This window comes from Chaetodon trifascialis, chromosome 11 (genome assembly GCF_039877785.1).
Source record: "Chaetodon trifascialis isolate fChaTrf1 chromosome 11, fChaTrf1.hap1, whole genome shotgun sequence".
NCBI lineage: Eukaryota > Metazoa > Chordata > Actinopteri > Chaetodontiformes > Chaetodontidae > Chaetodon > Chaetodon trifascialis.
The window spans coordinates 3,553,088-3,577,245 of record NC_092066.1 but is presented as its reverse complement, the minus strand read 5'-3'; the positions used below and the strand labels follow the sequence as shown (position 1 = coordinate 3,577,245).

The following is a 24,158-nucleotide window of genomic DNA, read 5'->3' as shown; positions in this document are numbered from 1 at the left end:
TGTCGAGGTACCGGTCAGCCTGCCTGGAAGCTGAAAGTCATACGCAGGCAAGCTCGTAATAGAATATCATAAACTTAAGTCAGACGGCTGAATGGCATTCAGTCATTCACATTTAGGTAATAATCACAAACAATTCACGTAAAGTGAATGACAGCTTAATTTTAATGCCAGTGCTGTCAAACAAAATGCTCTTGTCATTGTATTAAATCTGCAAATCAACTGTTAAAAACGCAGAATTATCACACAAGAGCGATTTCTTTTATTAAAAACACAAATCAGCACATCCATAAATAATTCACAATGACCCTGTGTCAGTTTCTTTGAACTCTTTCTACACAAAGGTACAAAGTTTATTTGCAAAATAATGCTTTAGTTTTCAGACAAATGAGGAAGAAACCTGAAGACCTGATCAGCTGTTTGCCAGCTCAGTAGCAGTTAAATGAAATGTAAAGTGGAAGCACAAGAGAGTCAGTTTGTCAGCAGTATCAACTCTTTTCCTCAGAAAGCTGTGAGTGTCCTTCATTTTTAGTCAGTGGGTTGTTATATTTTGGGAAAGCTGTTGAAACCCAGACGGCTGCATGCATGGATGAACTGTATTCCTTCAACCTAAGTTTAATTATCAGCATCAGTCAAGCTGGTTTTTACCACGCCAGCGCTGTGAAGGGTCAGCTGGGAGATAAAGACACCGGGGTAGCAGCCACTGAGCGTGACACTGCTAAGATTATTTATTTTTCAGATGTATTGTAGATGTAATGCACCCTTATCGAGCTCAATAATACTGAAGAAATAAAAAATAAAGCAGTGTTTGTATAAACAGCTGTTTGCTGTGATTATCCTGTTGTATCCTGCTTTAATCAAACGAGCCTTCATCAGTGTGTTGGAGCTGAGGGACAAACATTTTTTGGAATTTGAGTGAACTGACCCTTTAAGCCACCACAAGCTGATAGTTTTCTGCAATACTCAAGAGTCCACTAGATGTCAGCAGAGAGGCGATACTGGACTTAAAGTTTCTGTTGAGCTTCAGTCATAAAATGTGAATATTCAACCTCTGAAAACGTGCCCTGGTCTTTATTTTATGTTACACAGGAAAATTGCTTGTAATTGCTTCATTATGCTCATAATTAGTCCCTAAAACAAGAATGTATCAGTGACATCTGTAGGACTGTTGTCACATCTGCAATTTGTCACGCCGTGATTTGTGTTTGGGCTCTCAAATGAGGAGCATCAGAATTAATCCACAGATTGAACGGACTACCTGAGTAATCAGAGCTACGCTAGAAATGCTGTAAACCTTGAATATAAAGATTCCCAAAAAGGAGAAAACCTGCTAACACTTTCATCATCTAAGACCTGTCAAAGGACACAAATAAGTGGTAGAAATTTCAGTGCTACACTACGGTTTTTGATTTTTTTGCAGCTGCTCACCTCGTCCACACGATCATCTAAAATAAATAATACGCTTCTTTGTGAAGCTGCAGGGCCATCTCAAAGGCAGCTTATATCAGATGTTTCAAACTGGGTCAGACACAGATTAGTCTGGACAGAACCAGAAAACTGAACAGTGCTGATACATTAAGACGGTTCACAAAGCCACGTCCCAGGAGGTCTGCAGGCTGTCCTGTCCGGGACCCTCTCGGTTGGTCCAACGAGCCTGGAACTGCCTTCTCTCTGTCATGAACAGAAGAGTCGAGGCACTGCGAAGGCATTAAGTTAGAAACCTCTCTGGCGTTCACCTCCAAAAACTACACCTGTGGTTTCACTTTCTTGCCTCCAGTTTGAAGGTCCAGATTCAGGGTTTCAGGGTCCAATCGCTGCTTCCACGTCGTGGTATCATCTGAGTATCCAAACTGAAGTTTCAGAGCTCGGCACAGGACCGTGTAGGTCTGCTTCAGAGTCTGCAGCCTGATGCCAGTGTTCACCACATGGCAGGTTGATAGTGTTTAGGAGAGGATTGCAGGAACCCATCTGATCCCACACAGATTGTCCATGCTGGCTGAGCGCTTCCGTGCAGCTCTGCGCACGTCCTTGTACTTGTCGTCACATAGCCTGGAAATCGCCTGAAGAGGGGACACGGAAAGGGTTTTTAAGCATGAACAAAAGTCTATTTTTAGTATTTTCCCCCTGACAAACTTCCGCTGTCTTTGCTTAAAGCATTCTTAGCATTAATCTTGGGTTAGATTAGCAAAGACACAAATGGAAATACGCCATTTTTACAATTATTCTGATGACACTGTGGACAGACAGCAGAATGGCGGCACCTCTAGTTTTTGGGCTTTGTCTCTGCTGAGCGGCTCCAGGGGGAAGCTGAGGTTGTTGGACTCTGACAGCGATCGCAGGTCAAAGTAATACTTGGCGTAGACGCTGGACGGCACGTTGATGTTGAACTGCAGCAGTTCCAGAAACTGGCGCTCCAACTCGTTCCTGTTGGGGAGGAATGCAAGAAGGGTCAACGCTAGCTGAGCGGAGGGATTTTCACTTCATTCACACACTGTTTTGACACGTCCAATGAGATTCACAGTGACTTGCTGGTCAAAATCCAGTATGTTAGTCTTTTTTTTAGTCCTCTGTCCATGAAAAAGGCCAAATGTACCTGAAAACTTTTATTATGACTCCCATTTCTTAAGGTAAAATGAACTCACATGTCCTCCACAGTGATGTCCTTGAGGATCTGGCAGTAGTCGACGTTCCAGACGGCCTGGTCGTCCCAGACCTTGGAGGCCAGGAGGATAGCACCCAGGACGATCCGCTTCCAGTTACCCGGACAGATGTCGATCTCCGCATAGGTCAGGAGCCTCTCCAGGTAGACCTGCGCAACATGACGGGCAAAGATGTCGCTGAAAGCCGGGCATGAAAGCAAGGACGTGAGCAATGATCACACGTCTGGAACCTTCACCATCATGACCTCATAAGTCCTCAAAAAGGTCGACGATCTTTGAGAAGAAACTTAGCAATACTATTTCCATAAGACAAGCAGCAGGATGTATGTTTGCATATGAGCGTTTTATGTCATGGGCCACAGAAGCATCAGGAGGACGGAGGAGGCTGAGAGCTCTCACCAGAGTGACAATGGCACACTCAGACGTGAGCTGAGCGGCACTGAACAACGTCCTGACAAAGCGGTAGATCTGCTTCTGCTCTGGGTCATGTTGGTCATAGTCCAGCGGCACCTCTGATTTCTGGAAGAAGGAAGGAAGGAAGGAAGGAAGGAAGGAAGGAAGGAAGGAAGGAAGGAAGGAAGGAAGGGGTCCAGGAAAGGACATAAACGAGGAGATTAAAAAGCATCTGGCCCAATAGTAACAAGTTAAATGGAGGTGAGTTTAACAGATGAAGTCTTACTGAAAGAGGGTGAAGCTTCTCGTCAAAGATATCGAGCAGCATTCCTCCATCTGTGTCCCTGACATGAGAAAAGACAGTGACGTGGTTGATGTCATGAAATAATTTCTTAACAATGAAATAAGAATTTACTAAGAGTGTAAAGTTATTAATAAACAGGATGTGAAAAATACTTTTATAGGCTAAAATACCTGCAGAGATAACTACTGATGGTTACAGCTGACACGTGTTTTACTGCTGTTGTTGTTATTTATTTCATAGTACCCCCATTTTATAGATTCTTAATGATAAAAAAAATACATTTTATTTTTTTAAATCCTAGAAATTATTTAGATTCTTCGACGTTCGTTTAGTTGGAAGTGAAAACATGTTCAAATCTTGTGTTTTGTGTTCAGTATAGTGCTAAAAAAAACCTACAGACTGTATCAAATAAATACAATTCAGCTCAATTCAAAGGCAGGAAAAGGAAAGAAATGACATGATCAGAAGAGAAAAACCCATACTGTTGATAACAGAAGAATGTCTTTGTGTTATCTATAAAAAATGCACAATTCAAATTCTAAATATACATAAATGAATGCATAATGAATTCTTCTTCACAGCATATACTGATTACAAAAGACAAAAGAAACCGTCTGCAGAACAGCAGGCATTGAAGATGACTGAGGAAACCCACCTGTTTTTGATATGGTAGTAAATCGCCAGTGCTACGCTGTCATGAGAAAGAATAACACACATGTTAATATGTTTAAATAAAGATCTGTAGAGGATAAATTCATGCGTGAAAGGTCGTTTTTCTCGTGTTTTTACCATTTGATGGTGTATTTGAGGTTGGGCTGGCTGACTGTGTTGTCGTCAAGGAAGATTGTGGAACAGGAGCTGTATTTCCGCCTCGACGTTGCATGCTATAAACACACACACACACACACACACACACACACACACAGTGACTGTTATTAGAGTGAACATGTTTTGTCTGACCCACATAAAGCATGCCGGGTGCCACGCACAGAGGGAATGAAAGTCAGTGATGTTTTCATCTTTCTTCAAGTGCAGCTTTTAGTCCATTCAGACACAAGGCCATTCAACACAAAGGCCAGCTGAGTTTGACTGAATGCAACGAAAAACTGGAGAAACTGAGGTTTCATTTCAATAAGAAGTCAGACTGTGAGGTGGTTCAGATTGTGGACAGAAACAGAAACAATGCACACTCACATTATTGACGAAGAGGCTTTTCCGTTTATCTCGCACTGCAGGAAGGAAGACACGCTCGTCAATACGTCACATAATTTCACTTCGTACAAAATGAGAAATAAAAAACCCAGCAGCTATCAACAAACGCCGCACACTGCAGTCACGACAAGCGAACCAAGGAGGCAAACAGCCAGTGTGTAGGATTCAGCGGCATCTAGAGGTGAGGCTGCAGATTATAACTTTACACCCTCAGCCCTCACTTTCCAACGCATAAAAGGACCTACGGTGGCCTTCAGGTGACATAAAAACACGCTCTCTGGACCAGTGTTTGTCCAAGTTAAATATTATATATCCATTTCTGCAAATAAATCCACTTAAATCTTACACACTGGAACTTTAACACACTTTGTTAACAAACACAAGACAAAAGCTGCCGACAGTTAGAAAGCAGTGAGATTAGGGCTTCAAAACTGAAGCGAGGCTGCTGTTGCACCACCAGGGGGAGACAAAGTCACACTCAGGACTACTCACCATTCCTGTAGGGCACCTCTGAAAAAGAGGAACCAAAAAAAACCTTATTCCATTTGCAGGAGAGTAAAAAAGTAAAAATTAAGTGACAACTGCAGAATACGGAAGTTATCGATCTTTGCTAATGTGGAACGTACAAAATCCAGATAACAGCTGCATATCGTGACATGAAGTCTGGAGATCAGGGGCCCCAAGGGGTCAAGAGAGAAATGTGAAAGGTCAAGAGATGATGATCCCAAGAAAAACATCTCTGTCACAGGATTAGATTGATTTTCTCTGACTCTTCTCTCCTGTTTGCTTTTCCTTCTGGTGATCTAAAAACTAACCTAAAATGAATTCATGTGAGAAGGGTTCAGTCTAAGGCTGGTGTTATATGATGTTTTTATTCTTATCAACAATAAAACAAGAAGACAAAACCCAAATAAAACTGGAAAACTTTATCCAGCACCCTTTATCCAGTGCTTTAAATTATGAGAAAATGTGTTTGGACCTGAACAAAGACACGTCCGGCTGTGACTAAACAGACGATATTTGCAAGTCGGATTAATTCACTGCTGGACTGGTCTCTTCGGGGGATTTGTTGATAAAAATAAAAAGGGCAGAATAACATCAGCTTTACCCTTTAAAGCCACGAAGAAGAGGGCGGGAGGGTGGATCACCAACACGGGAGCTTCATCCTCAGGACAAGGCTAAATATTAACCATTATGTACAATCTGATAGAAACTGTTGGCTCATTCATCTCCCCTCACGTCAGACATCATTTCATTCATTCTTTGTTTGTTTACAGCTCAGCGAATATAAACTCTCTGGATGAAGAAGCCCATGCAGAAAACACTGCCCATGCAGTACATCATCAAATATCTGACACTGGATTAAATGTAACAGGAAAAAGCATTTATCAGCGTCACAAAGCCTGTATTGTTTTGTTGTTTGTTCCCCCGGCCTCTAAAAAATGACGACCTCATGCTGTGACGAAACACGTTAATATCTCCTCTGTCACGGTGTGACGAACCCCCACAGGATGCTGGAGCTCTCAGTCAGATGCCTCTGGGCAATTACATAAATTAGCAGGCATCAGCTAGCCACAAAGACACAGACTGTGGAAAATCCCAGACTTTCTTTCCAGAGCCTCATTACCTAGATTGTATTTCAAGACGATTTTAAGTGTGTTCTGTGTGATAGATGCACGTCAAACTACTGCAAGTGTGTTGTACTCCTACTCACCGTCGTTCTGGGATTTGCTGAGGAATATGGTGCTGGCCCGCGGATGGTCCGATGGATTGTACTCCATATTCAGTTCTGTCAAAACACAAACAGTATGTGTCACTGCTAAGCACAGCAACATCAACTGTTTTCTGCATTTGAGGGCACTGATGTCCAGTTTTTACCGGCTCACTGTCGCATTAAACATCAGTGTTTGGCTCACTTTGAGTTACGATCAAATACATGCAAGACTAATGACATTCCCATCAGCTTCAGCCTCATGTTTAGTGCTAATTAGCAAATGTTATCATGCTAACATGCTAAACAAGATGGTGACATACCTGCTAAACATCAGCGTGTTAGCATTAGCGTTTGCACACTGATGTTAGCATTTAGCTCAGAGCGCTCAACACATGACATAAAATAAGAAAGTGAGAAGTGATGATTGTTTTTGCTTCCCTTTGTGTTATTTATTGTTCCTCTGCACTCTCAAACACACCCAGGCGTGATTCCTGTTCCCATCCAAAGCTAATCTGGACTGCAGCGTGGCCTGAGGACGTGAGCCACTGACGGGAAGCAGAAATATATGACCTCGTCCTACGTCCCAGAATGCTCGGTTGCCTTTGAGTCCTCGTAGATAACCTCAGCTACATCGATAAATCAGACACGGGCGCTTACTATGAACTGAAAAGGCTGCTTTGTCTCCTCAATGAGTGGCCTTTTTCACAGTCGGCATGCCTTTAAAACAGAACATGCTACAGTGTTCAAAGTGTGACGCACTCTGACTGCTTAGGCATGACGTTTCCACTGAGATCGTGCTCAAAAAACAGCATAATGACAAATGACAGGAGAGCCTGAACTTTGTATTTTCAAATGAAATCCAGCCATGCGCTCCATCAGGTGAGCTACGTTTAGTGAAATCAGACTTTAAAAACACCGGCACGCCATCTGCACTGCCAAACGTTCTGACTGCTCTGTTATGACTGTCCAGATTGAGATCCAGGCTATCTGATTACAACACAGATGCTGCGAGGGCAGCGCGGCCAATCATCTGTCTCAGTGACAGCAGCTGCTGTGGGACCACTGACTGTGGGGCAATTAAAATAAGACCGTCGCTGCTGTTAGCTAACAGAAGTGTGCTAACAATCTGATCCAGACTGTTTGAAGCAGGCTTCTGTTTCTCACCACCAGACCACCCTGCAGGCTCTGCTCTCCTGGACCTTCACATGGCTTTACACAGCAGCACGGCCGAGGAAATATTAATCGAACCCTGTGGATGGACAACGCCTGCACAAGGGTTGTGACTGGTGTTCGTCAGCCTGTGAGCGATCATCTTACAGCTGCTACACAGAGAGAGCGAGGACGCCCCGAGCAACAGCCCAGTGGGAGGATATCCCGAAACCTTCAGCACAGGTGTCAAACCGTGTAAGGAGTAAGACGATGCACCTAAAAGCCATACACAGAGTGTATCTGACACTCTGCACATGATGGCTGAAGCCGTGCTGTGACGAGGGTCTGGATGGATGTAAGTATCAAAGAATACACAGACTTATTACTCCAACAAAGAGTAATAATACTACTTATAGTAATAGTAGTAATAATAATAGTAATAATATACTGGACAAGGTAAACTGTGGGCATTGGGGGTAAGGTGTGGACATTATTGGAGTTTTATTACCTTTACAGCAGCAAGAGTGTATCTGTATTGTATTCAATGAGCTCTGTGTTAAACACACAGTATCTCTCTCAAACGGCTCCTCTTCCTGAATGGATCAGAGCTTGATAACCCCTCCCTCTTCCTCCTGCTCTCAAACACAGCAGCTCCACTCTGTCCACATACTTCCTGGTTCCCTCCCCTTCAGATCTACACTTTGAAGATGGGTGTAACCAACATGTGATGAAGTGCAGGAGCTGACAGGCCTCATTCACTGCAGAGGCACATGCTGTTTAGATCAGAGCTAGTTTCACTCGTAAGGAAGCGACTCTGAGAGGTGAAATGGCGCAGAAAGGAGTTCAGCTGGACCGGGAAACCTTCTCTTGATCGATCTGTCTGGATCTACTGATGGATCCGGTGACTATTCCCTGTGGACACAGCTACTGCATGAAGTGTATTAAAAGCTTCTGGAAGGAAGAGGACAAGAAGAAAATCCACAGCTGCCCTCAGTGTAGGCAGACCTTCAAGCCGAGGCCTGTCCTGGTGAAAAGCACCATGTTAGCAGCTTTAGTGGAGGAACTGAAGAAGACTGGACTCCAAGCTGCTCTTGCTGATCACTGCTATGCTGGACCTGAAGATGTGGCCTGTGATTTCTGCACTGGGAGGAAACTGAAAGCCTTCAAGTCCTGTCTGGTCTGTCTGATCTCTTACTGTGAGAAACACCTCCAGCCTCATTATGAGTCGTCTGCCTTTGAAAAACACAAGCTGGTGGAGCCCTCCAACAAGCTCCAGGAGAACATCTCAGCTGCGGCAGAAAGGACTCAGAGGCAGAGAGAGCTGGAGGTGAGTCGACAAGACATCCAGCAGAGAATCCAGGACAGACAGAAAGACGTGAAGGTGCTTCAGCAGGAGGTGGAGGCTATCAGTCGCTCTGCTGATAAAGCAGTGGAGGACAGCCAGAAGATCTTCAGCCAGCTGATCCGTCTCATGGAGGAAAGAAGCTCTGAAGTGAAGCGGCAGGTCAGATCCCAGCAGGAAGCTGAAGTGAGTCGAGTCAAAGAGCTTCAGGAGAAGCTGGAGCAGGAGATCACTGAGCTGAAGAGGAAAGATGCTGAGCTGAAGCAGCTCTCACACACAGAGGATCACACCCAGTTTCTACACAACTACCCCTCACTGTCACCACTCAGTGGACCTACAGACTCGTCCAGCATCCATATCCGTCCTCTGAGGTACTTTGAGGACGTGACAGCTGCTGTGTCAGCAGTCAGAGACAAACTACAGGACGTTCTGAGGGACAAATGGACAAACGTCTCACTGACAGTGACTGAAGTGGATGTTTTACTGTCACCACCAGAGCCCAAGACCAGAGCTGGATTCTTAAAATATTCACGTGAAATCACACTGGATCCAAACACAGCAAACACAAAGCTGTTATTATCTGAGGGGAACAGAAAAGCAACATACATGAGTGAACGACAGTCTTATTCTGATCATCCAGACAGATTCACTGGTTGGTCTCAGGTCCTGAGTAGAGAGAGTCTGACTGGACGCTGTTACTGGGAGGTGGAGTGGAGAGGGGAAGAGGTTTACATAGCAGTCGCATACAAGAACATCAGCAGAGGAGGGAGCTCGCGTGCATCTGGATTTGGATTCAATGACAAATCTTGGGCGTTAGATTGTTACAAAAACACTTATAAATTTAGGCACAACGATGGGAAAACTCCCGTCTCAGGTCCTCGGTCCTCCAGAGTCGGAGTGTACCTGGATCACAGTGCAGGTATTCTGTCCTTCTACAGCGTCTCTGAAACCATGACTCTCCTCCACAGAGTCCAGACCACGTTCACTCAGCCTCTCTGTGCTGGACTCTGGCTTTGGTTCGTCTCTGACACTGCTGAGTTCTGTAAGTCGTAAGTTTATGTGATGAGAACTGAACGCTGAAGCGTGATTCCTGTTTCCTGCATCTGAGATGTAATGATCAAATGAGTGCAAATACTCATTGTTCAGGTTCACAAGGGGACGGTTCTCCATCAAAAACCTTGCAGCCTTAAACAGCTGGCTTAGCTAGGGTTAGTTTGGGTTATGGGTTAGTTTGGCACACTGAAAGGTAAGAAAATAAAACAGATGAAAATAATGGAGGTAATAATCTGACTCATTTTTATTTCTTCTCTGTGAATATGTGGACATTAGTGGTAAATGTGTGTAGGCTGTGTTACTCGTCATAAACGATGGTTGGTTGGTTGCCTATCTTGGTCCCAATGTCAAGGAAACATGCTGACAATTTATTCTGTAATTAGCATTTTTAGCAAATATATATTCCAAGGAGAACAGTATTAACAGCCTGTGGAGTAAACAGAAAGGAAAACTGAAGCAAAGTTAGTCTGGATTTCACATTTAAAACCGAATCAAACCAGGCGATCAGTGCCAACATCCAGCTCTGCACTGAAAATATTTTACTTTTGCATTTGTCGACCATGATTGGATGTTTGCTTGATTAAAACCATGCAGTGCACCTGTGTGGAAGCATCTGCATTCATTACATTTCTCCACTCATTTCTTCAGGTTTTTCCTGTAATTTGCCACCTGTCTGTATATGATGTGTGTTTGTTATTAGAATGTGTCCCTGTGAGACTTTCAGCGAGGCGACTCCTTGTCTTGCCAGAGGTCGCCAGTTGACACACCTGCTGGCGATGAACTGATTGATGCTCATTGCTGGTGACGGGTTATTAAAGACTCTGCCCTCACAGCTCAAACATCTGTGCCTTCCCCTGCACTGAAAAACAGAATTACAGTTCTGAGCAAATTCTTTGTTCTTGCTAAACTCATTTGAACCCAAAATGCCACTCAGGCCCCTCGCAGCTAACCCTCAGCTGGATGCTTGGCCAGAACCTGAACACAGTTCCCCCTTTTGCTATTTTCAGAAACTCGACTGATTAGTCCTGGCTCGGGGCCTCAGCAGCTCACCCGGCTGAACGGACTGAGCCCGGATTAGACTTGTTTTGGTGTAGCACCTTATGCAACAGTGATCAGGAGTATCGCTGCTTCCGGCCCATTTCAACACGTTCATATATTAGAGCTTGACCAGTCAATGAGCTGCTGTTCAGTGTGTTTGACATGTGTGCTTAGGAATATAAATGTCATTGATTTTAAACTGTCTGACCAATATAGAGTTCTTTTCTACTACTTTAAACACACGACTATTCCACATATTATCATGGAACTCTTCACTGAAAAGCATCTTAATGCAACTAAATCTGCAATCTCATAGATTTTCTTTATCTCACTGCACTTGCATGATGTTACAGATGTTTCTATGCTTACAGACATGCTGGCTGTTATTTGACTGTACAGATTAAGCTTGTAGATGACGTGATAATACAAAAAAGAACTTCAATCGTCCTATCAAGGATTCTTTGGATGACCATGTCAGGGTACACTCAGTGACACGAATGGACCTGACTGGCATTTTTTTTGATAGTCCAATCACATTTCTAAAATGGTCCTGCTTGTGATCAGAAACTTGGATTCAGTCCAGCTGGCCTGTTAACCATCTTACATTCACAATGTCTCTGCTGTTTACACAATGCAGTATTTCTTCTTAGCTCTGCGTACTGCTGTTTGGACTTTCTGAGAGGTGCCAATGATGTGTCAAGCATTTGACATACATACCACTTAAGAATCTGAAGCGGACTCATCTTCCAGGGTCCTAAGTTCCCAACGTCCTAAGTTCTCCAGTCTGTGAAAAAGCATAACCCTAATACTGTGTTTGGATCAAAACCCTATGGCCTAACCCTAACCCTAACCTTGAATACAAAGCACCCTGGGAACAAAGGGTTGACCCACTGCCAGTGATACAGAGCTAGTTCTTCAATTCCATCCATAATAAACCAGTCAATAATAAGCCACAACAAACAAAAATTACATTTTAACCATCAAAAACTGCTTTATTCTCTCAACAAAGAACAGAAAAATGCCTTTTTTTGTCAATATGTAGGTCAATAATGATTGGAGGCACTGAATGCAGAGAGTGTCCCATGAAAGACTGGACTGAGGAAAAACAATATTCTGATCGCTCTCAAAGTACAGCTGTAATGTCTTCTGAATATATATACTGTTTTTATGTTTCCCTTCATTGTGTTTTCAGCTGCTGTTTAAATGCATTTCTGTGTCGAACACAAAACACGACTTGTTCTCATGTTGGAAAAGTGTCACACAAACAAACTTGTGTTGCCTCACATGCTCTGTAATTGACTGATAAAAGCATTTCTGAATAAAAATCTGATAGGACCTGACCAACTAGGCCTATCTGCTGGAAATCCCAGAGTGCACGGCATCTGGTGTCGAGTGCTGATACGTGATATTCACCACCTGAAGTAAACTTTAACGAAGACTCGCGGTCAGCATCTGCACAGTGAAACTGGAGAAGCTCGGCTAACCTATCAGCTGGCAAGCCAACCTGTCTGCGTTACTGCTCTTACATAATGAATTACAACAGGCGCACCCTGCTCTTAACGGCCCGATTCATAATTGTATTAGAGTGTTTCCAATATTTGGCTCTTTTTAAAATGTCCTTGCAGCCTTGTATAAACCGTATGATGGTCAAAGGGTCCTGAGCATGTCCCCCTGCACACAGGGCTGCTGATGGACAAGTGTTACTTTGCAGTGTTGTATGTGGTTTGGATTCTGCGCTGCTTTCAAGCATCTTGCTGCGTCAGTGTCTCTGTCCTTAAATGTGTCAGTCTCAGCAACACGGTGCAGCTATCCGTTACCACAATCTGTGCTGTGCATCAGTTCTCTCCTTCAGGTCCGAACCTCAAAGGCCTTTCATTGTTCGGTTTGATTCTTAGATAATGAAATTGAAATTTATGCCGTAAAGAACTAGAACAGGTCAAAGCCTCCAGGCCCAAGGAGGTTTCTCAAGGCTAAATCTGCCATCTTAAACAAGGCTTTTGATTTTTCTACTGAATCTGCTCCTTTAAGCTCATTGTTTTGGCCACTCATGCTTCAGTCTCACAGCTCTCAATATGAAAGCTGTTTTCTGAACACAAGCTGAGACGAGCCGAGGTCACCTGCAGCTAGCTGGTGAAGAAATGTGCTCGCTAGTCTAGATCAATACAAAAATAACAGCAATAAAAAAGACAACAATTTAAAAAGCCAGATATTTTTTCTCACACAACCAAAATGGAGCTAGAAGAAGGATGAAAACTGAATTTGCATTCATTCGGCGGACTGAAACACAACCCTGAGGTGTAAGTAGTCAACTGTGAGCTAAAATATTAGCCCTAACATGCGTTACATTCAGATGGAGGGCAGGAAGTGAAAACCTGTCCTCCATCTGCAGCACAACAAAAGAGTGACGTGACGTCATACGCAAACGAGCTATTCGCTGTATCACATGTGGAACCTCTACATTAGCTAGTTAGCCTTCAAGCTAGCCTAACGCTCCGAGCAAGATAGTTATTACAGTTCAAAAGATTGTTGCTGTAATGTAGCTTTTAATTAAAAATCTAGTTAGGGTTCTTTTTGTACTATAATCACGAGGCCTCACCTCCTGGGATTATTTCCGCCTCCAGAGCAGCTCTGCCTCTGAAAACACTTTGAGTTTCATCCACAATGCGCTCCAAAACGAGTGTGAGCCCAGTGTTATTGCTGGGGTCTGTGGCAGCGTGAGCCCTGACTCGCTCCCATGGAGTCAATGAACATGTTCACTGTTCAGTCATGCTCACTTCATCTCATGAGACATTTGGAAATGTGCTGCACGTGAATGTCTGAATCTGAAAAGACCTGGAACACATTTCAGTCAGAGTGGGTCACATGTTGCACATTCGTTCCATCTGCGTTATCATGTCAGCCGTCAAACAACGGGAGGATGTTATCCTAACCCCCCCCCCCGATACTGTTTCAACACACACATACAAGCACACGCATGCACACACAATGACCACAGGCCTTGACAGCTAACGAGCCGGCTTAAACAAACACAACTGACCTGCACACACATGCACACAGCCCCATGATCCTGGGAGCGAGAGGGAGAGCTCCCTGCACTGATATCACACACACACACACACACACACACACACACACACACACACACACACACACACACACACACACACACACACACACACCACTGAGTCTTTGCTTTGTAATACCACAGCTGCTACCGTTGTTCTTTTACTGCTACCACAACTGCTTCTTCACAAATAATCCTGCTGCTGCTGTTACCGCTATCACCGCCATTACTACCAGTACTATGACTGCTGCTGCTCACCACATGTTGTGCAGCATTACACTACAACAGCAACAATATCTAATTGTCAATGTGTTAAATGTTACTCATTTAAACTAGCTTTCCTCTGATTTCATGTACAGAACAACCAGGCGCTCAGCCTGCACTGGGGTGATGCATGTCCAGCAGTGTCAGCCTGAAAGCGGTTTTGCAGTCAGCTCTTATTAATGTAAATCAGGCCTTTTAAAAGTGTTTTGTGCCGCGACAGCTCAAAGCCGACGTCTTTTTCAGAAGTGATAATTAGCAGGATCAGGTGGTTTGGTGTGGACCGTGGACTGAATTACTTTCATTACTAGTCAATTAATTAAGAAAGGACCCTCTCCTGGGAAATCCTGACCCTGAAGGGAACAATTATCACCAACAAATGCAGAGGAAAGAAACAGAACTCTATTTTCTGTTTTCTAGCCATCGACTTTGGGTGTTTTTCAATATTTCCAACTTTAACCTTTAATAGTGCTGCTTCCTCTGTGCCAGCATGGTGAGCTGAGCCAGTCATCTGCCCCTGGTGAAACACATGCTGCTGCTGCTGCTGCTGCTGCTGCTGCTGCTGCTGCTGCTGCTGCTGTAAAAATAGGAACGGGGCTTCTTCAGTGGGAAGAATTGGCTGTATTGCGCTACTTCAGCAAAACTGTATGTTACTTTATTCCCCCTGGATCAAACTTTTGAATTGCTAACACGGCTAAGAAACCGTGGAAGAAACCTGGAAACAGAATGTGATTTTTGTTTTTTTAAGTTAATTTGAGGCCAAGTTTTTCTGGAAAAAATATATTGAGATTGTTTTTTTCTGAAAAGAGGAAACGGGAGGAAAATCATCATCATCATCATCATCATCGTCATCGTCATCGTCATCGTCATCGTCATCATCATCATCATCATCATCATCATCATCATCATCATATGTTCTCATCAAGCATATTTTTCCATCTCTTCTGTCATACACGTAACATACAAGTGTGTGTTCTGAGTGCTCCTGCTGTGCTGATCATTTCATCGTAACCGTCTTCTTCTCACCATAAATCCCCTCCACTCTAACTGCAGTGCATTTCAAACCATGCATTTCCTCGCCTGCACACCTGTAGTTTTGTGCATTTCCCACCCAAATCCATCACCTGATCGGTCACATCAGACATAAGCGCTTGTTTATGTTCCCATGGGCGACATCACTCCTTCGCCAGATTTGTTGCTCTGCGTTACACTGCATGATAAATTTAATGAGCAAACGAAGCCAGAGTTCAGCCAGCTGCCGCCGCCTTCAGCGCGCACTGTTTTAGATCTAAAGCAACATTTAAATGTGACATTTACAAACCCTCAACCCAGCAGCACAGCTGTCCATACACTGTACCTAAACATAAGAGCGTCAGCTGACGCACGAGGCCTCACAGCAGCAACAGTCGTCTTAAGAGAGAGACACAGTGGGCTTTGTCAAGGAAGAGGCAGATCATATGACGGCTTTGTCTCCCTCCATCCGTCCTCCACCTCCAGGGGGGTTTTCGGTTGTGTTGGTGTCTCTGTGTCCTCCACCACAGCGTCCTGTTTTTGTAAACCTGTCAACATTTTCAGAGTTCCAAACAGGTTCATCTCAGTTTCACGTTGTGTTCACCCACAGGAAAACACTTACCCTGGATCAAAGTGTCATAATCTAATAATCATATAGTTCCAACCATCAGGGGACTCGTTCACGTAGCCAAAGCAAATTCCTCATTCGTTATCTCACCAAAACAATGAAGCCCACCCCCGCTCAACACTCCGGGGTTGTGCTGCAGCACCAAACAAAGTGAAGCAGCTTTCAGTTATTATGCTCCTCACCTGTGGAACAGTCTCCCTGCACACCTGAGGTCTGAACCAACTGTCAGCTCATTTAAATCAGGGTTGAAAACATTATTATTTGCTACAGCTTTTACTTAAAGTAAATGTATTTGCTCAATGGTTTTAATCATTCTAAATGCTAAATTATTGTCCTTTACTGGCTTCGGTTTTTAATTTTCCTTTAAGTGTATTTTATTTTTATTTTTATATTCTCTTCTACTCTCTTTCTTTCTTTCTTTGAAATGTGTGATTTTAATGTATTTTTATGCTTCTGTAAAGCACTTTGAATTGCCTAGTGTATGAATTGTGCTATACAAATAAATTTGCCTTGCCTTGCCAAATGCTGGCTAATGGTAGCTAACGTTAGCAGATGTGAAGGAACTTCACACTCAGTATAAGCAAACTTAAGACAGCTGCTGCAGTGAGGCTGACGTTACTGAGCCAGATACTGCGACAGATTACAGAGTTTTCTTTTTTTTTGCAAACACCATAATTCTGAGTAACTCTCACTTCAAATGATCATAATCTGTGACATTACAGGTATAAAAAAGGATAAATTTAGCTGCTGTGTGGTCAAAAAGTTTTGAATTTTGGTGCTGGAGCAAACATCGTTTCACTTGTGTCTTTAAATAAACTGACTGCAGAGGAAAACTGAATTCCTCCAAAAGGGAGCACGATGTCTATATATATTAACACAGCGCTCCAGGATTTGTTGCAGCGGCATCAGTTAAATATCTAGGAAGATGTGGACATGCAAAACAGAATGTTTAACTCCCAACAGCTCCAAAGAATAATTTCACATGCTGACAAAATCTCTCCCAATGGAAATATGAGCCACACAACACAGCACAAACCTTCGTTCTCCCAAACGAAGCTCTTTTCTGAAACTCTACACGGCGGTTTAGTGGCAGAGGCTTCAAGGCCCCCGGTCAGTGAAATGATGGCGTTATGTAGTGAAGCGATTATCTGTTCTTAAAAGCAGACGGATGTCATTTTAGGACGCCAAGTCTAAAATCCCCCAAGTGACATAATAGCCCACACTGACTGTCTGCTCTCAAGGCCTGATGGGAAAACATTTGTCAGAGTACATTTTTAGTCAAACTGAGAGTTTGAGGGTGATACTGCAGACTTCCCTCCATGAATAACACACAGTGTACTCACTGAGATCATTAAAGCTTTGCTTAACATATAGGTTGAAATTAACCTTTGTGATGTCAGACTCTGCCATCTTTCCAGGTTTCCCATGACTGCTTGAACCCTGTAATCCTTTTTATATGTGGCAGCTTGTCCAAACAAGAAATAATAATTCCCTCCTAAGCAGCAAACTGGAGGCAGCACGTTGAGCCCAGTGAACCCTCAAGCAACCTTTTTGCATCCACACGCTATTTTCCAATTCCTGTCATTTTCTCCAGCCGTGACTCAGGAGCTACAGGTGCATTATGAATGCTTCATAATTATTATGATTAAAATATGGCAAAATGGAACAAAATCTGGCATGATTGGAAATTTTACAAGCACTCTCAGTTTGGTTTCAATGCCAGTGTAGACTCAACAGCTCTTCGTTCAATCAGATTTTACGATCTGGTTCGTCACTCAATCAATTACTCAATCAACAGAACATAAATGAACAATTTTCTATAAGCCAATTAATCGTCTCATTTATTAAGCAAACATGGCAAATATTTGCTGCTTTGCACTTGTTAGGATTGGCTTCTTTATGTCGCTGCATGTTGAACATCTTTGGTTTTGGATTGTCGTTCAAGAAGAAGAAGAAGTAACCTCGATCTGAATGGAGGGTCTAAGCACAGAGGGTCTCACGCTGCACAGATTCTGGGCTCTACAGTATAAATAAAATTGACTTGAAAATTGACTGATCTATCTGCACTGCATCACAGTGCACTTTAACTTAAATGCTACTAACTTCTTAATGCACAATAGCCGGTCCTTTCAATTAGGAGCAGATGATGTCTTTGAAAGCGGCGTCGCAGTCTAAATTGAGGCGTTCTTGGCAGTCATCTGTCCCTGGTGGCTCCCTCCTATCTGCTCTGACACAGGCTCACAGCTGCCTCCCTGGGCTTTTCTTTGGGGGGGTGTTGAGTTTTTCTGATGGTGCATATCATAATGAAGCCCGCTAATCTCCGTCATACTGTCTGTGAACTCATAATAGAGCCAACACATTAGACACGCTCCGGTCTCAATCACTGCACCGCCGAGACAGACGGCGTCTCAGCACAAGTCGTCATTATCCCTGTCGAGAAGCGTTGGTCGACTGTCCATCATCTGCCTTTGAACCTTCTTAATGCCACTTTTTCTCCTCTGTGAGGAGGGCATCTGGCTCCACACCGCATCCTATTAAGATAACGACCCACAAGATTCATGAAACAACAAAACATTTCCGCTGTGCTATGTTGTCAGTGATATGACAGCAGCCCGGCCAGAGATGCCAGAGCCATAATAACAACACCAACACTGACTGCAAGACAAAGCACTCCAGTTAACAGCAATCACAAATGGCATACAGTATGTAAGTGCCATACACTCCTCAAGTTTACAAGGGGAAATTACATCACTGGTCAATAAAAAGCAGGTCTCCAACCATCCTGACAGCGCAATTAAAGGGATCCGCTCGCTTTGCCGATAGATGGTGAAGACAAGAAGGCTTCATGCAGCAAAGTACACCAACTTCCACGAGTCCTTATAGTCTATATTCAGCTTTGTTCCAAAATGCCATCTGCACCCCCGAAACCTTCTGTTGGAAGATTATTTCCTGTGACTGAGCCTGATTCAGTCTTTACATCTAACAACCTGCAAGACAGTCCAACAATCACGCCCACTTAACACAGCGACTGGACAGCTGTCTCTGAACTTCCCTCTCGTGCTTTCCTGTTTTCATTTCTCAGACATGTACTTCAGTCGCTTTACTTGTGTTTAAAAAGAGCTGTGAGGGCAGGCAACTCACCCGACCTTTAACTGCGGACATTCACAGGTGACACGTATAAACACTTTCACCTTTTAGATGTAGTCCGACGACGTGCTGTTTGACATTTCAAGCATAATGAACCCTTAAAAGAGTAAATAAGAACCCAGAATTGGCTCAGCTTGAACATGGCAGCATGCAGGCTGCACTAATCGATCATTTCACCATTTTTTAATCAATGCCATCATGCTGTCACAAAAGACTGAGATAACCTTACAGCAGCTAAAACAGAAAAACAGATCCGAAGATGTTTTACATTTCTCCTTACCCAAGATACGTCTATCCACAGTGCAGCTTGATTTATATACCAGCCCTTCTGAAGACTGACAAGTGAACTGATGTGGCAACCCACTAATTAGCAAGCTTAAAAAGTGGATACTTACACTCCACCCCTGGTGTGATAACATATGACTCCACAGAGCCTGGAACTACCACATATTTGATGCTACTATATCTACTAGCAGCTTACATCCTCAGGACCTATATATGCTGAAATGAGTGGATATATTGACCCCTACACCACTGGTCTCGTATATAAGCAGACTTTCTGATGGCTTATCAGACAAAACAGAATTTCAAATCATGCTGGCCTGTGAAACAGTCTTATACAGTCTCAGAAAAATCTATTCATATGTAATGGTCGCTGCTGGCTGGAAATAAGCAACCCATTTAGTGGACACTTTCCAGTGTGAATGGGTCAATTGTAATGCATATTAGCATGTGTCAGTGGGGGGGGGGGGGGGGCTGCGTTCCATAGTTGCAGTTTCTTTCATGCATGGGCTGAAAACAAAGGGCAGCACAAAGGAGTCTGCCCTCATGAACAGGATGTTGTCTGCAGCTCCGTATCTCTCTGCAAGGACACATGGGAGTGAAAACGCACAGGACTCCTCCATGTGCCCGGCCGATGAGTGTGAACAGAGGCAGCGGCCATTTCTCCAGGATATGAGAGATTTCAGAGATGGCAGAGAGGTCAAGAGTCACCATCCAAGATGGAAAAATGACTGTAATATCTAGGATATTATTAGGAATTTTATTTTCTGGACCAACAGCGTCACCAGAAACAATATGATGACTATAATTCTTTAACATTCCCAAAGGGCCTAACAGTACATCTGATATTTAACACTAAGATTAAGCTTCCTTTTTGCTGTTGTCATTATTTTATGGTGCTCTTATGACAGTGTTTTAATTATTAATCCTCTAGATTTTAACAGCTTCAGCACAGATGTCAGGTTTTGATGAGTTTCCACAACTGTGCTGCAACTCGGTGTATTAGTAGTTACATTATTTTGTATTTAGGGAGCACACAGCATCATTAGCACTGCCTGTAATGTTTCTTCAGTCTCTAATGACACTCATACAATATACTGACTTACAGGAGCCTCTCTTGCGCTCAGCTGTGTTTTGGTGGCTGTGTTTTATGGATGGTTTGGTTAGATTTTCCTCCAATAGAACAAGTATCCCTTTAGTGATCCTATAGCATTCCTTCTTTAAGTACTGCACGTCAATGCAAAACAACTGTAGTTTCTCACTTTCTTATCATCATCATGTCACGGTGAAGTGTGAACAGTGAGCATTGTTACCGTCGACGTTCTCCCTGTCGCTGATGTGCTGCAGGTTGCATCCCGTCTCCTCCCTGCTCAGCTCCGACTCCTGGTGGTACGACTCCAGCCTGGAGTGGGCATTTCTGCGGAGCTTGGGGCTGGCAGACACGCAGCAAGAGGTCGTGCTCCCCATCTTTCCTCCTTTATCGACCCCCGGAGGTAGCGGGCGCGTTAACGATCCTTTCCGCCGAGACGGGAACTTGAAACGACGGGTCACCAACCCCACCGCGGCGAGCCGGTCACCGCAGATCACCGGCGCGCATCGGGTGCATCCGCGCAGAGGCGCCCCTGGATCCTGTCAACCGTCCTATCACAGAGGATGTATGTGCCACCTCCTGCGGTAGTAGTCGATGCATGTAACGGGCCGACCTGGCACCTCTATCCCGGGCATCGTCCGGCAGGAAGCATCCCTCTCCGGGCAGAGACGAGCGGCGACGGGCGCGCAGTGGAGCGCGGATCGGAGCTGTGGCTGACTGTCAGACACAGATAGGGAGGGCTGCAAAGCCCGAGAAAAAGTTCCGGTTCAAGTGGGTGGTTACAAAGTACAGAGCAGATAGAGGAGGAGTGTCAGCGCTGATGATTAATTGCTGATAAGGCTGATTAATCCATTATGGTTTTGATTTATTGTATAATGACGAGGCTGTTCATCCACGTTTATCTGCGCTGTCATTAGCTGGCTGAAATGTTTGGTGACGCACATTTTGCCATGTCAGTTAAATTAATAATTTAATCTTACATTGCCAATTTCAATCGAATTTCAATATAATCTGTATGACAAACGATGGCGTGTAGGTTACCTGCGCGCGCGCGTGTGTGTCAATGTCCTCATAGGGACTGAAAGATAATCCATATTACAACATGACGACATTAAAGGATCCGTCTGTCCTTTAGGCCCTTTCAGGTTTAGGTTATAAGCTTTGATGGAGCTGATTGATTACTCTCTGTGTGTGTGTGTGTGTGTGTGTGTGTGTGTGTGTGTGTGTGTGTGTGTGTGTGTGTGTGTGTGTGTGTGTGTGTGTGTGTGTGTGTGTGGAGGGTTTCCAAAAAGGTGTGAGGTGAGTTTTCAAAAGGTGGCTCAAGAGAGTGTGTTGGAGAGAAATCAACTGACTGGCCAACTTTCAGTGAGTGGGGTCAAAAAAGACATCAAATTTGATGATAACCCAACGTTAGTAACTCATTTTTTCATTCAATTCTAATTTCTACATCGATTATTTGGTTTGCCATCGAGCTGCACGCAAAGACATTGTAGGAAATATTACAAATTTAAAATTTCTGAGATCAGATGTCCAAAATCTGTGCTGTTCCTCATAGTTTGCATGTCGTTTGTGCTGAAAAGAACACGCTGTGAGGAAACCAGTGGAAGCTTTGGAGTTACAATAGCGACCTCTGATGGCCAACCGGTGCTAATGCACCTGCATGGATGTATTACATGAGAGGGACTGAAAAGAGTCACAGTTTAAATAAACTCTTGTGTGTCATTCCTGACATTTTCCTCAGTAAAAAAATGATCTTACCAACATATACACAAAGTCATGAAGGTGCGACAGCAGCGACACAATTTGTGCACCTGCAGGTTTAGTATGTCCACCAGGGGGCAGATCAGGGCCAAATCATCCATGATTAACAGCAGCTTCTTATAAATGAGCTCATGTAACTAAACATGGAGGCAGCTGAGAATGCTGCTGCTGCTGCTGCTGCTGCTGCAGCAGCTGTAACAAGCTCTGTTAGTTTCTATTCAAAGCATTGCTCCTTTGTTGCTGCCGTTCGTTCTGAGTCTGCAGCTTTACTGTCAGCCATATTGGCCCCACCAATCATCCGCTTAGTTGAATTTTGTAGATGCAAACTGTCCAATTGTGAGTGTGCATGCAACCAACATGTCAAAGGAGCCGTTATGCACATGCAAATGCACACATATGAGCAAGTATATCAAGACTGTGAAGTGGTTCAGCAAACAAATTAGGTGGGGTGACATATTTCAACGTGTCTTCTTACCAGGGCCAAAGTGTGCATACTTATTCCAGCTGGCCACACTAGAACATGTGGAGAAAATCCTCCTGTCAGAGTCTCTCCTGGCTGCATGCACCTGCCAGTGCAGTGAGTTTTGCATGTCTGTGACGCAATGAAGCGTGCAAATATGTGTCACAGTGCACACCTTTGGACAGCCTGTCCTCTGAGGCAGTTGTAGGGCTGCACTCGGTTGTGCACATGAAAGGTGACAGAAGTATGCAGCTGGAATGAAGGAATGAAAAAGAGAGCTTGAAAGAAAAGTTCACGCCCTGCTGTACTTTTTCAGCCCAGCGCACCCAGCCTGACAGAAATAGGTGTGATTGTTAAGTTGTATGTCGTTCCAGTTGTGCCAGCGGAGGTTTCAGGAGCACTTTGCCTGAAGCATAATGAGGCCTTATTAAAGCGGGCTGATCCATGGCGGTCATGTTGAAGCGAGACAATGCATCTTTTAACAATAGCGGTGCATTGAAAGCAGTCTGAGGTGATAATGAGGTGGTTGTATTGTGCAAGAATAACACTAAAACTTCTGCTTCTGAGGCAACAAGTGAAATGATGAAGCAAATCTAGTGGGTTTTTATGAATATGATCAAAACAGCTGATTGAGCGTAACGTCTTCAGATTATAATGTTGTCATACAGAAAGAGTAAATCAGTTTTGTATTAAAACTGAACATTCAGCACGAGGTATCTAAAGCAGTAAGGAAACAAGAACCAAACATTTGACAGTGTTGGGTTCATGCAGCGCAGTGGTTGCAGTGGTGTGTGTTGAACAGCAGAGGTCCTCTGTGACTGCACTCCTCATGTTGTCAGAGCAGCAGGCCTCCCTGTTCTTCTTGTAGGCGGTTTAGTCTCTTGGTGGAAATTTCCACTCCAGCCACACTGGACCAAAGGCCATGAAGATGTTTGAAAGGCAACAAAATGAAATATTAAAGAGCCTCTCGCTCTGCAACTTTTCCATTCTGGGTTGTTTTCAGCTCAAGCAGAAGAGAAAGATGGTGTGCAGTGGACGCTGGGTAAACACTTTCTGTGCAGTCTTGAACAATAATTGACTTGACGCTGGCTAATCCATAAATTACTTGCTCAAATAAAAGTGAAATTCAATGAGCTCTGTAACGTTTAATGATCCCGGCTGACTGATACTTGACTCATACAGGTTGGACGGTGGACTAAATATTTAATAAAAACATTTAAAACCTTGGTTAAAGCTGGCAGTTTATGTAACATTTCAAGAGAAATAGATTGTGATGCCTGTGCCAGTGCTGGGACACGGCGAGGTTTTCTATTCGTAAACAGCAGATTCAAGGTTTCCTCACAGGCATTTTTCTCTCTTTTGACAACGTATTCACCACTCTGTGTGTGTGTGTGTGTGTGTGTGTGTGTGTGTGTGTGTGTGTGTGTGTGTGTGTGTGTGTGTGTGTGTCTTCCCATGGGTGTGTTGTCATCCTGAGTTTTATTTATGCAGACCCTTTCTGTGCATGTATTAGAGGGAGAAACACATGAAAAACACAAATTATCTTCGCTTTTTTCGCCATCAACCCTTCGAGGTCAATGCGGTATCGTCAG

General features: G+C 43.8%; 1 protein-coding gene and 1 pseudogene across 2 annotated transcripts; one reads left to right on the top strand and one right to left on the bottom strand.

The window, feature by feature from the left end:
• Nucleotides 1-161: 161 nt before the first annotated feature.
• LOC139338494 (cyclin-Y-like) lies at nucleotides 162-21,063 on the bottom strand. Of its 2 annotated transcripts, XM_070973539.1 has the most exons (11): nucleotides 20,569-21,063; nucleotides 6,281-6,355; nucleotides 5,059-5,076; nucleotides 4,549-4,583; nucleotides 4,144-4,238; nucleotides 4,010-4,045; nucleotides 3,337-3,394; nucleotides 3,057-3,176; nucleotides 2,640-2,806; nucleotides 2,259-2,421; nucleotides 162-2,057 (listed from the first exon to the last, which is right to left on the bottom strand). In XM_070973539.1, the coding sequence occupies exons 1-11, from the start codon at nucleotides 20,720-20,722 to the stop codon at nucleotides 1,941-1,943; spliced, it is 1,038 nt and encodes a 345-aa protein (XP_070829640.1). In that variant the 5' UTR covers nucleotides 20,723-21,063; the 3' UTR covers nucleotides 162-1,940. The 2 variants fall into 2 exon arrangements, with proteins under 2 accessions (XP_070829640.1, XP_070829641.1); XM_070973540.1 differs by lacking the exon at nucleotides 5,059-5,076.
• On the top strand, nucleotides 8,247-9,844 carry LOC139338495 (tripartite motif-containing protein 16-like; annotated as a pseudogene).
• Nucleotides 21,064-24,158: the final 3,095 nt, after the last annotated feature.

Bases quoted from the DNA above. Each gene is read 5' to 3' on its own strand.
- LOC139338494 (XM_070973539.1), bottom strand. From the start codon at position 20,722: ATGGGGAGCACGACCTCTTGCTGCGTGTCTGCCAGCCCCAAGCTCCGC. The intron at 3,395-4,009 runs GTGGGTTTCCTC...TTCTCATGTCAG, and splicing joins TACTACCATATCAAAAACAG to GGACACAGATGGAGGAATGC. The intron at 2,058-2,258 runs GTGCCGCCATTC...TCCCCTCTTCAG, and splicing joins ACAAAGCCCAAAAACTAGAG to GCGATTTCCAGGCTATGTGA.